Below are 13,070 nucleotides of genomic sequence, written 5' to 3'. Positions count from 1 at the left end.
CTTGTGCTAACATCGTGCTTCCTACTTCAATCAAAATGGGCCACAAACTAATAGGATGATTAACTCAATTACACACTGCAAGTCAAAAGCATCAAAGTGATCTGAGTGGGATCGAAAGTATGTCTATATCTGATCCCAAGGATTCAGGAAGACATAGTTTAATTTTCAAAAATACTCAGCATTCTTTTGGAAAATGAATGAAAGAAAGATATTTAAAACTCTAGATCTACTTCTATTCCTTTATAGAACACTTCTGCCTCCATGAAATTAATTACTGCAGAATTAAAAAATAATTAGGACACAAGGTATAGTAAAAGTATTCTTTTCAAGGCTGAAAATTTAAATTTTGAATAGTTACCTAGGGTAAGGAATTATTAGCTTAGAAAAGATGAGCGTTTCTCCTAGGCTGAAAAATAAACATTAATATGACTAAACAGATGTTTCAAATGAGGCAAGAGTTCATGCACTTCATGTTATGAAAACAAGAAAAACTAAGAAGTAATATTTGCACTGCACAAACTGCCGGGTGTGCAGCGCATGTGCAGAAAGACGCCAGCGTCAGCTCGCAGCTGTCACCGCCCCTCCCCTCCCACATGGTCAGCACTGAGGAGCTCAGGAGTGTACACTGCCTGCCACAGAGATAGCACGAGGAGACTTTCCTGAGAAGTGTGCAGTTTGGATGATCAATAGCCAAAAGGGTGGTTTCTTTGCTTTATTTTTACAGAAGCTGTGAGACTCAATAAAATTCATGTGACTGGATTTTAATTTAGTCTGTACAAATTTGCCCCAGAAATGGTGGGCTCTGACTGGTAATTAACCGTGCCTATTAAACTTCCCAGCAATACCTAGTTGACCCTGATGGATTTACACTGCTCAGTCAGTGGCCTGAAAGCAGAGCTGACAAGTGGGAACTGTTGTCACAGGACAAAAACAAAACAAAACAAAACCAAAAAACTGAGAATGAATTTCGATTGAAGCCTTGAAGTTTGGATGCCAGTTTACCATTTCTATAGGACTTCCCATAATAAACATGAGCACTGGGCCTCCCTTAATGTGGACACACTGCCCCCCCCACCAGGTTATTTCAGTGTGAGGCACCTTGGTTTTGAGACAAACATATTTTCGCTTAAATAGAGAATCAACAATGGAAAGATCAGTATGTATCAAGGGGGAAATAATTTTCCTATGCACCAGCCGCTTGGTTACATGCTATGCCACACGCCACATGCCACATTGGCATAAGGATAAAATTATTTTACGTATGTTGGGGTTGCTCTCGAATTCCCCTCTAGAAGATCTGAGCTTACTCAGTAGTCACCCTAGAGCCAGACTCTGTCACAGTGTCATAGGAATACGCTGTGATTTTCTCAACGCATGGCTAAAGAACAAACTTCAACAAATCACTCACAGCTTGGCTCCCCCGAAACTCACTGCACCGAACTTTTTGTGTGCTGCGTACAAAACCACGGCTTCATTTAGTTTATAGATGGTTTTCTGCCAAAACATAGTGGTATTTTTCATTACACTCATTTAACAAGGCTTCAGTGTGTCTGAGCTTCCTTCAGTCTTTAAATCAGGGATCAGAGCCCCTCCCTGCGAAGTTCTGTGTCCTGAGCATTGGCGTGGGTGTCACTTGGTCCTTCTGTAACTCCTCCACTTCATCATTCCCTCAGGAAAAGAGCCAGGGACGCTGGCTAACGAATCAGCTTGGGGGCTTTCAAATTAAATCCTACTTCCCGAGGAGTCCAGGTCCAGCTCTGGCGCTGGGATGTCCGCTTTAGATCACTGTCGGATCACAGTGCACCTTTGCGAAGCTTAACCATGGTGTGTTCCAAACTCAGAATGCTCAAGCTATTCTGTCAAGGTGGGGAATTAACTGCTCACTAATCTTTTGAGTAGCTTGAAGTAAGTGTGGTTTTCTTTATCATAACAGAAAATTAGACACAATGAATTAACCAACATTTAAATCTCAATATATAATGAATGTCAAAAATTTTCTTTGTTTACACATTTCAGTGTTGTGCATTTTAGAGATAAAGAATTATTTCAATTTTACAACTAAATACTTCAACAAGAATGAATGAATTTCTTTCCTTAGGAATTTTGGGACTGAATATTTTCAATTTTTTAGAGGCATATGAACTAGAGTATATCGAATTTTAGGAATTGAGAGCTAATGGATGAGGGTATAGTGGTGATTTGGTTGTGTTTTAAAAGCTTTTCTTCTGTACTTATAAAATAATGGTTTTATGCTCCTTGTGTAAGGAAGACAGACTGACATTTCAAATGGAAACCATCTACAAAAGTATCCTGCCACCAAATTTAATTAGTGAAAGAGTAATTTGGAAGAGCTAATCTTGGATTCTGTGGGTGTGATTACCTCACCTACTTAAACTCTTGCAATTCCTTTCTCCCAGTTCCTTGGGAGAACGGGCCCCCCTTAGAGCGTGCCCGTTAGTTTCTGTCTGCGGGTGTCTGTTATCTCAGCAGTCTTCGCCTTGCTTCCTCGGCTACCGTGCGTGTTCTCCTCTGCGGCTTCTTCCTGCAGCCCCTGGTGTAGCCCGTTACCCACTTTCTAAAGCCTACAATAAAGCTCATCTTGTTGGCCTCTACTTATTGGCCTGTAGGCCACACTGCTGTCCACTCAGCACAGCATGCTGGGCATCGAGTGCCTAGCCGTGTGGCTTCCTTGTCCTGGGATGCTGAACTCTCCCTGCTGGACTTCCACGCGTGCCCGTGGGGAACCGCTCCTGCCTCTGCTCTACCCCATCGCTGTCTCTCTTCATTTCTCCTGCATCACAGTCTCCTGCCTCATCCTTTCTGGCTACTTAGGCTGCCCACTCTGAAGGCGCTGTTGGGCATTTTCCTGGCTTCACATCGTAACTCTTTCCTGGGAAGTATTCTATGCTTTAGAAAAGTTACGATGCACAAAATCCTCACGGACAGGATGCATCGTAGACACTGGACAAACACTGACTATCACCATTACTTCTTCTGACTGTTTCCACCTTTTTGAATCTGTCATCCAAGTTTCCCTTGAATGTAGAGGGTTTCCTTAGCACCAGGTCCCCGTGGTTCAGAATCACTCGTTCTCCAGGCCAGCTATGCTGCAGAGCACTGTGGTCACCAACCCAGAACAGGGATAAGGCTGTCTGCACTCGGCAGGGGCCAGGTTCCCGGCTGTGCACCCCGGCTGTGCAGGTAACTCAGTCTCCCTGTGCTTCCATTTCTCCCTCTACAGAGGACAAGGAAGTGATGGTGACCCCATGCCATCACGGTAAGGGTGAAGGTGCTAATACGTGCAAAATGCTTCGTGTTGGATGGCACATGCCAGGTGTGGGTTTTATTAATTTTTTGCTACATTCTTTCATCATTGCTTAAGTTCATCAGCCACTTTGCTGAGATGTCTCCAGCCCTGCTTGCCATTTGGTCTTTCTGCTTCTGGGTGCTGCACAGGAACTTTGAAGTAAGCCTGGCCACAAATCAGCCCTCGGTTTCCCTAAGGTCTCCCCCTTACTCCACAGCATTTCCACTGTGACTCTACCAGCAGCCACATGCAGACCCTAACAAGGAACGTGCGAATCACTTCTGTTACTTCCTTTTCATCAAATGTACATCTATTAATGTTATCTCATAAAAAGTATAACCAGCCTCTGTTTACCCGGGCCTCTGACCAGTGAAGGGCCTTCCTAAATAGTCTTCTTAAACTCCTGCCTATCTCCCAAGCCTACGCAGAGTTTCTAGAGAAACTGGTCTGAGGATTCACCTAAAGTGCTCACACTGACTTAGAGGATTCCTTCAACTGTCTCTGCAGTTTTGCACCCTCAGGTCCATTATGATTTGCACTTCACATATTATTTCTCATCTCCTTGATACATGTGTCTCAGGTCTATTAGGCCCCCTATCCTGAAGGAGGAGCTTAAATGTCACCTTTGCCATGCACCTTCCTGACTGGCCATCTGCCACCTCCACACACATCTTACTGGCTAAGCTGATTTTCTTTTCCCTTCATTGCATCAGAATCATAATGAGCATACATAACTATCTCTACATTTCCACCTTCACTGAAGCCTGCAGGCTTGAGAGAGGGCTAAGATCGAGAGTTTTTATCACCGATTACAGTAGGCACCAAGTGGATATTTACTAGCTGCAAATACCAATTACAGACATTAGACAGCACAGAGTAGAAGGTTGAAAAAGTGTCCCAAAAGATATTTAAAGTCTTCCAAATTCTCATTAGTACTGGAGAGAATATGCCAGCACTGTGCACCGTGTGGTCTTGAAGAGACCCGGCACAGTAAGCGCCAGTGCTGGATCTTTGAACGTGAAGGTTTGTCCTCTCACACGCCTCAGGTCTCATAGCCCCCTTCACGCATCATACAGTTTAACGCAGTAACCAGACAGGTGATTGAGAAGCTGAAGCACGTCACAGCTCTGCTGAATACCACCCAGTAGCTTCCTGTTTAACTCAGAACAAGTGAAAATTCCCTCACCCTGCAGCGGCCGGCCCCTGACGTCACCTCTGGACTCACAGCTTGTCAGTGTCCCTCTCTCACTCTGCCCTCCTCTCTGTTCTGGAAATGCACAAGTGTGCCCTGCCTCAAGAATCTTTTGCACCTGCTCTTGCCAGTGTCTGTATAAAATCCTCGCATACCACCACGTGCTTGCTCTCTCATCCCTCCCAGGTCTTTTTCTTGATGACCTTCTTAGTGAGACCCTCTATGCTACTTCTTTACAACTGCAACTCTCCATGCAAGTAACTATCTCTTGTAATTTTCCCTTTATTACTACCTCACACATGAAATGTTCTTTATCATCTTTCTGTGTTCTCCAAAATATAGCTTCTATGCAAGCAGAATTAGCAGCTACGAGATAAAGAAGTGTTAGGGATCAATTAAACATTCTTATAGTTAAAAATTCAGAAAAGGTGGAGAAGCACTCTAAGTTTTAAACCTACAGAGGCTCAAATAATACAGCTCATTGTTGTGATGTGGAAACCTTCCAACAACAGCCAGACGACAAGCTTGGATGATCTTGGAGGAAGGAGACCCACTGATGCCTGAGATCAGGGTTTCAGATCTCACTGGAGGAACAACGACGTTCACAGTGCTGGCTCAGGGAGCAGCAGGAACACAGTGGGGCCACCGAACAGGAGGACTTGTGTCTTCTCCAGAAAACCCGCAACACTGTGGCCCATTAAACAACAATGAAGAAAACAGACAAAAGGCCCAAGCTGGCATCTGGAGGAATTTTCAAGAGTTCAGTTCCAGAACTTCTGTTAGATATGGTTTTCCATTTGTTCCCCACCCAGAGCATCTGCAACTGCGTTTGGAATTGTGACTTTGGAAAGTTTTGTGGTTTAGTAGAAAAACACAGAAACCTGGATCTGAATTTGTGTTACTAGCTGTGAGTAGCCAGGACAGTTATCAACCATCCTGTGGCTCACTTACTTCACGTTTATAAGCCAAAGTATTTTCGAATAAATGGAATGTTCTATAAAGTGCACACAGCATTGGCTTAGACTATGAATGAACACAAATTGGAACAGCTTCATCATCATGAATATTTAAGTACAAACCCGCCTGCCACTGACTTCAAGTATGGGCCACAACTTTTTGAACGTTAATTCCCTGTGTAAGAAGGGGATAACTGGCCTAAAAGGCAGCATTGAGATCCAGGAATAACAAGTAAGGCACTACCCAAAGACACTGTGTCCAACAGTACTTATTAAAGAATAGGCTCGTCTGTCAAAGTCACTGTATTGTCTCTTTTCCTTTAAAATAGCAAAGTAACTAGTGCTATTTATAAAATCATGTCATTTATATTCATTAAATTTATGCTTAATATATTTATAGCAACTAATTACAACAGTATTAGCAATCTGGCTATCAAGTCAAGAGAAAATGTTCTCTTATGAATACATAGAAAACAGACTTTCAACAAATATTTATGGAATTAATAAAATGTATAGAGAGCAAACTTATACGTTATATTTGAGGAAGGAGGAAATCATAAAGCATACATTTGAGAAAATTGGTGTAGTTCAGTCACAAACCAGATAGTTGAGTAGTTAGATGTTTTTGAATCATTCATTTGTACAATTTCTGAAGATTAATGAGAAAGTTTTATCCACCTGCACATAGTGTTTCTGGGTAATTCCAGAAGACTGAGTCCAAGAGGCACAGAGCAGAAGCTTGAAAGAAAAATTCCCAGAATCAAAGAGATACATTCAGCAAAAGGAAAATGCATCTGCTCTGTGGCCCGGCAAACAAGTGCCATTTATGGTTTGCAGTGTCAGTGGTGGGCCTTGGAGGGCACTGTCACTGCCATAGGAGGGACAGGAAAGTCAGACCTTCCTGTGCAGTGGTCTCAATTTGATGGTGGTATTTCCTTAGGTATGTCTCATAGAAAACAGGACACAGAAATGTTAATAACTTCAAAATCATCTTAAATAAAACTTAAGGCGCTCTGGCCCAGCTATTCTGCTTCGAGTATATAGCATATACATTCAGCCTTTGAGGAAGTCAGGAGCTGTGTGTTTTGTTTTGCATTTGATTGTGAATAACTCATTTCATATATGGCCATATTTATAGAATCCATGAAATATCTGATTATGGCATAACTATTATGCAGAGCATAAATTCAATTTTTCAAGTATCAGCAAACATATTGGTAAAAGAAATTCAAACGTAGTTGAAAATAGACTAAAGATTACAGGAAAGGAGAACAGTCTATCAGCTCTGTGAGAATGAAGCTCACGGTTGAACACGGATGGATGCAGCATGTCAAAATGATTTGGTAAGGATTTCCAAGAGAGGCAGATTACGGTGCGCTCCAAATGAGAACCAGAAGGTACTCAGGGAAGAAGGCCGCTGATGGAAGCATTGCTCCTCTGCCTTCTGAAGTCATCTAACCGGAGGGATTATGGACTATTCCCAGGGCCTCTCCAGCCAAGTGAGTTTCAGTGGAATTTACAAATTTACTTCATCCCGCATTTGTGAAATGGAAAATATTTTAGCTCTAAGTGAGCGATTTAACTGAGAGCAATGTGCCGTAGCGTATTAGGGTGGATGTTTATTCTTTTACTGTCATAAAATCTCAGAAGTTTTCCTTTCCTGATTGAATTTCTGTATTCTCTCTCCCAGGTTGAGAGACTGGCCTCCTCTCCATGACTATTCTAGGAAGTGAGCTTTAGAAATTCAGTCATCTCCCAGAGTGTGCTGTCACTGTAGACCTAACATATTTTGGATTTTTAGTTTCACTGAAGACTGGAAAAATAAGAACTTTTTGGAATCAGTAATTTTGGCCTCAAACAACAAATATTTAATCTTACATGTCAAAATGAAGTAGAGATTTCCACTGATTCACTGTCTACCCACTTTTTAAACTTTCTTTTTGCCAAAACCGATCTCTTCAATGTTCGTCAAGATCTATCTCTCTGATACAAGCAAATATTCTTCTACTTGCCACTTATAATTCCGTGACTGTGACTCACCTCCCTCAGGGATCTCTCCGTGTACACAAGCAGCTTCCTCAATAGACATTCTTTCACCCACAACTGCCTCCAAATGGTTCCACAAAAAGTCATTTCTCTCTCATCCTTTAGAGGATTTCAGAAACAGAATCTCCATCACTAAAACTGCTTAGGGGATGAAAGAGCTGATGGGTGGGGTGTCTGTTTAATCCCATTTGGGAGCTGCCTGGAGGGCTAGTGGAGCTTTCTTTGAGGTGTGTCTGGGTGGGCCTCAGAGGTGAAGCCTTGGAGTTTCTCCGGTCCCTCAGCCCTTCTTCCCTGGCACCCTTTCCCTGCTCTGCTTCCTCATCCCCATCAAACAGGAAGCTGAGCTCTGCCATGCCCTGCTGCCATGATGTTTATGCCTTGGAGCCACCAACATAGACTGGATCCCTGGAAATCCAGACAAATTAAACCGTGTCTCCTTTAAGTGGTGGGTGTGGGATATTGTGTTCACCGACAGGAAAGCTGACTGATATAGAAAATTGGCACCTAAGAAGTAGGGTCATTGCTGTGACCGACCTGACTGTAGGGTTTAGAAGCCTTTGGAAGTGGTATGAGGGGATAGTTTGGAAAGGTTTAGAGATGCTGGCTAAAGAATCCTCAGAATGCTGTACACTAAAATTGATGGGTGATTCTGGTCAGAGCAAAGAATGCCAGAATGCTGTTAAGAATGTAGAGAGCAAAGGCCAGGCTCAAGAGGTGTTAGGTAGGAGCAAAGATTTCACTGGGAATGGACTAGAGGCCATATGCATTACACTTACGACAAAGAATTTGTCCACATTTTGCTCATGTTGTGACTTTGCAGTAGACTGACAGTGAGGGTGGTAAACTAATATACCTGGCAAAGGAAATTTCAAGGTAGCCTGATATTCAGGCTGTGGCATGACCACTGCTGAATGATTTTAGCCAGACTTATAGTTAGAATTAGAAGCGAAATGTAGAGCAGAGAAACTTGAAAAACTTGATTTTGACCCAGGGGAAACTCTGTAAAATTGAAGCCAAAGGAAGAATGGCTATTGTGATTAACGTAATTAAAAAGCAGCCGAGTACTTGTATACAGACAGGAAGAAATATGCCTTGAGGGCATCTCAGGAATCTGCAAAACTTCACCCATTTTAGGTTTAAGTGTCAACCCTTCATTTGAGAGTAGAGTCCTTTCATCTGAGAAGACAGTCCTACTTGAGAAGGGCCTTGTAGGAAACTGGTTCCCTAGGATTCATTTCGCCACGCTCAGCCATGCAGACACTCTGAGGTCACTGCAGCCATGCACCAAGGGAGGCTGCCTGTTGCTCCCACTCACAGCAGATCTTGACATCACCTACATGATGCTGGCATATAGGATGCAAGACTTGAGGTTTCAGGGAAGCTTGCACCCAGATTACAGAGGAAGACCTGGGGGGCAGCAGGAGGCCCCTCAGAAGGCAAGATGTGAAAGTGAAGCTATGAGGAAGAAGCAAAGATGAAGTGGAGACCCCAGGAATACGGGGGTACCAGCAATGGGAAACCTCTGCTAAGGAAAGCTGCAGGCTGTCTGGGGAAGCCAGCCCAAGAGACAGGCACGAGGGCTGCAACCCTCGAGGCTGTGGGGTGGGGTCACGGAAGCACTCGGAACTTGGATGTTACCGTCATGTGACCCGGTGCAGGATATACAGCTCCAAGTCCTAATGTTTGTGTTGTTGTTTCCCCCTCTTTCTTTTCTATCTAATAATTCCTTCCTTTTGGAGTAGGAACGCTTACTGTATGACGTTTTACCTTGAAATTACGTGACTTGTTTTAGTTTTTACAAAGGTTCAGAGCTAAGAATTTGCCTTGAATTCCAAAAGAAACTCAGACGTAGATTTTTGAAAAATGCTGGAATTGTTGAGACAGTAAGGAAGGAATTGCTAAATTTCCAGTTGTACCCTGGATAGACGTATCATGTAAGGTGGGATACTGACCTTGCTGTTGTCACTATTTGGAGATTAAGCGTGGTTTAAGGACATGCCTTTGGGTATGAAGTTGACTAGGGATGGTTTTGGTAGCTAGGGTGCAGTGTCACCTGGATTCGAACTGGGGTCCAGCCAGTGGACTGGGGGAGCACACTTCTAGATGTGTCTGACTGAATCGAGGATGTATGACCTTGGGGCCATTAATTCCTCTGGCACTGTCCCCCTGCTCTGCCTTGTGGCTGACATGAGCTAACAATCTTTGCATTGCCACTCCCTGCCTTCATGGGGCCACTTGACTGGGCTGAAACCCTCAACTGACACCATGCAAGCCTCTCCTCCTCCAAGTTGTAGGAACTGGGGGGCACTGTGTTCAATGATAGCAAAGCTGACTAATACATCTGCTACTCTTTTTATTTTTTCCCAGTATTGAGCACTGAACCCAAGGCCTGTGCACTGAGTTATATCCTTAGCCATTTTAATTTGTTTATTTTCAGGCAAGGTCTCCTACGGTGCTGACCTAGGCTTAAATCTGTGGTTCTCCTGCGGTGCCTCCCAGGGTGCTAAGATCATAGTCAGTGTGCACTCTCTGAGTTTATACTGCCCTTGTGCTGTAGGCACTGCTGTTTGTTTTAATGCCATTATTTGCATGTGTTAGGGGACTATGTTTACTACTTCCCTGGAACATTGCCAGAGTTGATACAGTTGAAGACCACAATTTTGACAGCATGACGGTAAGATCATGAAGCTGTAATTTGTTCCTGAATGAAATGTGAATTTCCAGAATGTAAATCAAGGATCTGTATAGTCACATAAAATTACATGCATCAGCCAAGGATCTCACTCAGTGGCAAAGCACCTGCCTGGCAAGTGCAAGGCCGTGAGTTCAATACTCAGTACCCAAAAAAAAAAAAAAAAAAAAAAAAAAAAAAAAAAAAAAACAACAACAATCATTACATGTGTATGCATGTAAATGTGTACAGAAAATCTGTTGGGATGTGCACTTAACTTTTATAGGTACACAAATCAAGTGTAATGAGCAAAACTGACCTTTAAAAATAAGACAGGTGTGACACATTGGGAAGCACCCCAAGCCATCACCCACTCACTGATCACACGTGACAGGCAGACACCCTCACAGGAGCATGCAGCGAGGTGTTACCTCTTCTCTTCTTGCTTCACGTCCTTTCTGTACGAACCAGATGACCCTGGCTTGTAGAGAGCGTGGGGTGCACTCCAGTAGGGTGCTGTTGTTCTCTATGCCGTAAGCCAGGTGCTCTTCAGTTTTGTCCAGAGCATCCCCTGCAACAGGAACGTGAACATCAGCCTCGGGACTTTGATTTCACCCATAAATATGCTTATTTACCACTTATTTACCACTGGTGAATAACCAGTTAGGGATGATTTATTTGCAAAGCATTTAAGGGAACTGTAGGTATTAAAAATGGTATGGAGCGGGACCAAAGGAAGCAACAGGGACTTGGGCACAGAGGACAGGACAGCCAGCACAAAATAAAGGCTCCTCCACTTTGCAGTCGTGGGAAGTGGATGGTAAGGGGCGCTGCGGGGGCAGGGAAAGAATGCGAGCCTCAAACGTCCAAGCATGGTCGGAGATCAAAATCACAGCAACGGGGAGGCAGAGGTCAGCAATCTAAGTGGTCAGGCCCAGCGCAGGAGCAAGGGAGAGCGGGGTCCAGGGTCACACTGCTTCATAAGAGAGAAACACTGGAAACTCAGGGCTTCTGAAGCACAGCTTCTTACACCTGGAAGACTCTCCTAGCCTTAACTCCAGATTTGTAGAGAGGTTAGCATGCTTACTCGCTGGGCAGAATGAAAACAAGCCCGTTTTTTGTTTGTTTTAACCAGGATGAATTCAGCAGCTAGGTTACATGATTTGTTCCTTATGTCTGAGTTCTCTTCACCTTCTAATGCATCCTTAGTTTTTTTTAATAAAGGCTACCCTTATTCTTGCCGGTATCCCCAGTGACTTGAGTTCTGCCCTGGACCCTGAGTCTCCTGAGCCTCACACATAAATCCGAGCAGGGACTCGTCACCGTGCCCTTCCTCCTGTCCCTTCCCGGCGGCCCCAGGGACATCGCCCTGCTCATCACCCCTCCTCCTGATGCCGAGGGTCCGGAGAGACCCTTCTTCGTCTCAGTTTCCTTCCATTTGCCCAAAGCTGAAATTTCCTCTCGTTCTTAACTCACGGGATCACCTACCACCCACTGCAGGCCACCACCCCCGGGTCCAGGCGTGGCTTCGGCCAGGAGCAGAGGACAAGCGCTCCGCTGGACCCACGCTTCCATTGGGCAGTGTACCCTGGCTGCTCACGCTTGCTAAGCATCGGTGTGGAGACAGCACGCTGCTTAGGACTGCGCCAGCAGCCACCGGTGCGCACCGCGCCTTGGCCCTGGGGCTCCCCTGCTGACACCCACTCTTAGCCTGTCCTAGAGTGGCACGGCCAGCTGACTGTGCACTGTGGGTCCTCACGTATCACTACATGAAAGAGGGAAGCAAATGCTTGGGGTGACGTGGTTCTAGAACATGCAAATGGGAAGAAAGCCCTCGGCGTGCCCGAGATGGAGATGGGCGCCACATCCCAGGCCGCTCCGCTTTACCCGCGAACTGCTGCCCCACGCACTGCTGCGCCGCGTTCCCGTGCCGCACGTCCTGCCGGCGGAAGCGCCTGGAAGAAGAGACACATTTCATGTTCAGATGTCGGTGTGCAGGGCACAGACAACCACAGGGGAGGCAGGGGAGACAACCGCTGGGCTCTGCTGGAGAGAGCTGGCCAGCCTCGGGAACAGACGCAGACGCTAAGTGTCAGCGCGCCCACTTTTTCCTCAATAGTCTTCAACAGCTGTGCTTCAAATCTTGATACAAACTGGGTTCTGAAACCCTGAACGACAGTGTGATAAACCCACTTTACATTTTGTGAAAGATTTGGTTCAACAAGAAAACTCTTACTTCAAAAGTTAATATCTTAGTGGCTGGGGATTTAGCTCAGCAGCATAAGCACCTGCCTTGCAAGTAGGCAGTCCTGAGTTCGATCCCCGGTACCGATTAAAAAAAAAAAAAGTAATATTTTAGGCTTAAGAGTTGTATGCAAAGAACAACAGTAGAATCTGAGGCACAAGAAGGAAAGGGCGTGAGAAAAGGTGTTTGAATTCAAATCACTTTCTCTAGTGCCAAGGTGACCAACTGGCACAGATATAGTTTCCAATAAAAAGGTAAATCAAAGTACATCCAGCTTATGGACCTCTTCAGACCACCATTCAGGGAGTGTGGACTCTACACAGTGCGCTGGCTGCTGTATGGCTAGCAGGATGCCTTGCATCTATTGGGGCTCAAGAAATTTTAGGAGCTTCCCCCTTCCATATGCTTATTAGAATTAAGGCCACTTGGAGTATATTTTCACATTATTTTACAGGTTTTAAAATTTATAACTAAAATAAGAGTATAGTCATCTATATCCATAGGAAAGATTTCCAGAATATATATAAGGTTTTAAAATTTTAAGCATCTTTCTGAGAAATTAAGCAATGAAAATTATCATTTCTAGTCCTGGAATTCTAAAATCAAGATCTATGGTAGACTTAATTCAAATCAGACAAAAATGTAAATATTTA

General features: G+C 44.4%; 1 protein-coding gene across 5 annotated transcripts in view; it reads right to left on the bottom strand.

The window, feature by feature from the left end:
• The window catches only part of Sema3e (semaphorin 3E), a 259,856-nt gene that overhangs the window by 51,343 nt on the left and 195,443 nt on the right, over nucleotides 1-13,070 (bottom strand). For all 5 annotated transcript variants that reach the window (XM_063237468.1, XM_063237463.1, XM_063237474.1 and 2 more), the window contains exons 15-16: nucleotides 12,060-12,127; nucleotides 10,604-10,743 (exon numbers count right to left, since the gene is read on the bottom strand). In XM_063237468.1, coding sequence (XP_063093538.1) covers nucleotides 10,604-10,743; nucleotides 12,060-12,127 — 208 coding nt within the window. The remainder of the gene's footprint in view (nucleotides 1-10,603; nucleotides 10,744-12,059; nucleotides 12,128-13,070) is intronic.

Source organism: Cavia porcellus, unplaced genomic scaffold (assembly GCF_034190915.1).
Source record: "Cavia porcellus strain 051 isolate PalLab524CR breed Dunkin Hartley unplaced genomic scaffold, mCavPor4.1 scaffold_2, whole genome shotgun sequence".
Taxonomy (NCBI): Eukaryota; Metazoa; Chordata; class Mammalia; order Rodentia; family Caviidae; genus Cavia; species Cavia porcellus.
This window is presented reverse-complemented; position numbering and strand designations above follow the sequence as displayed.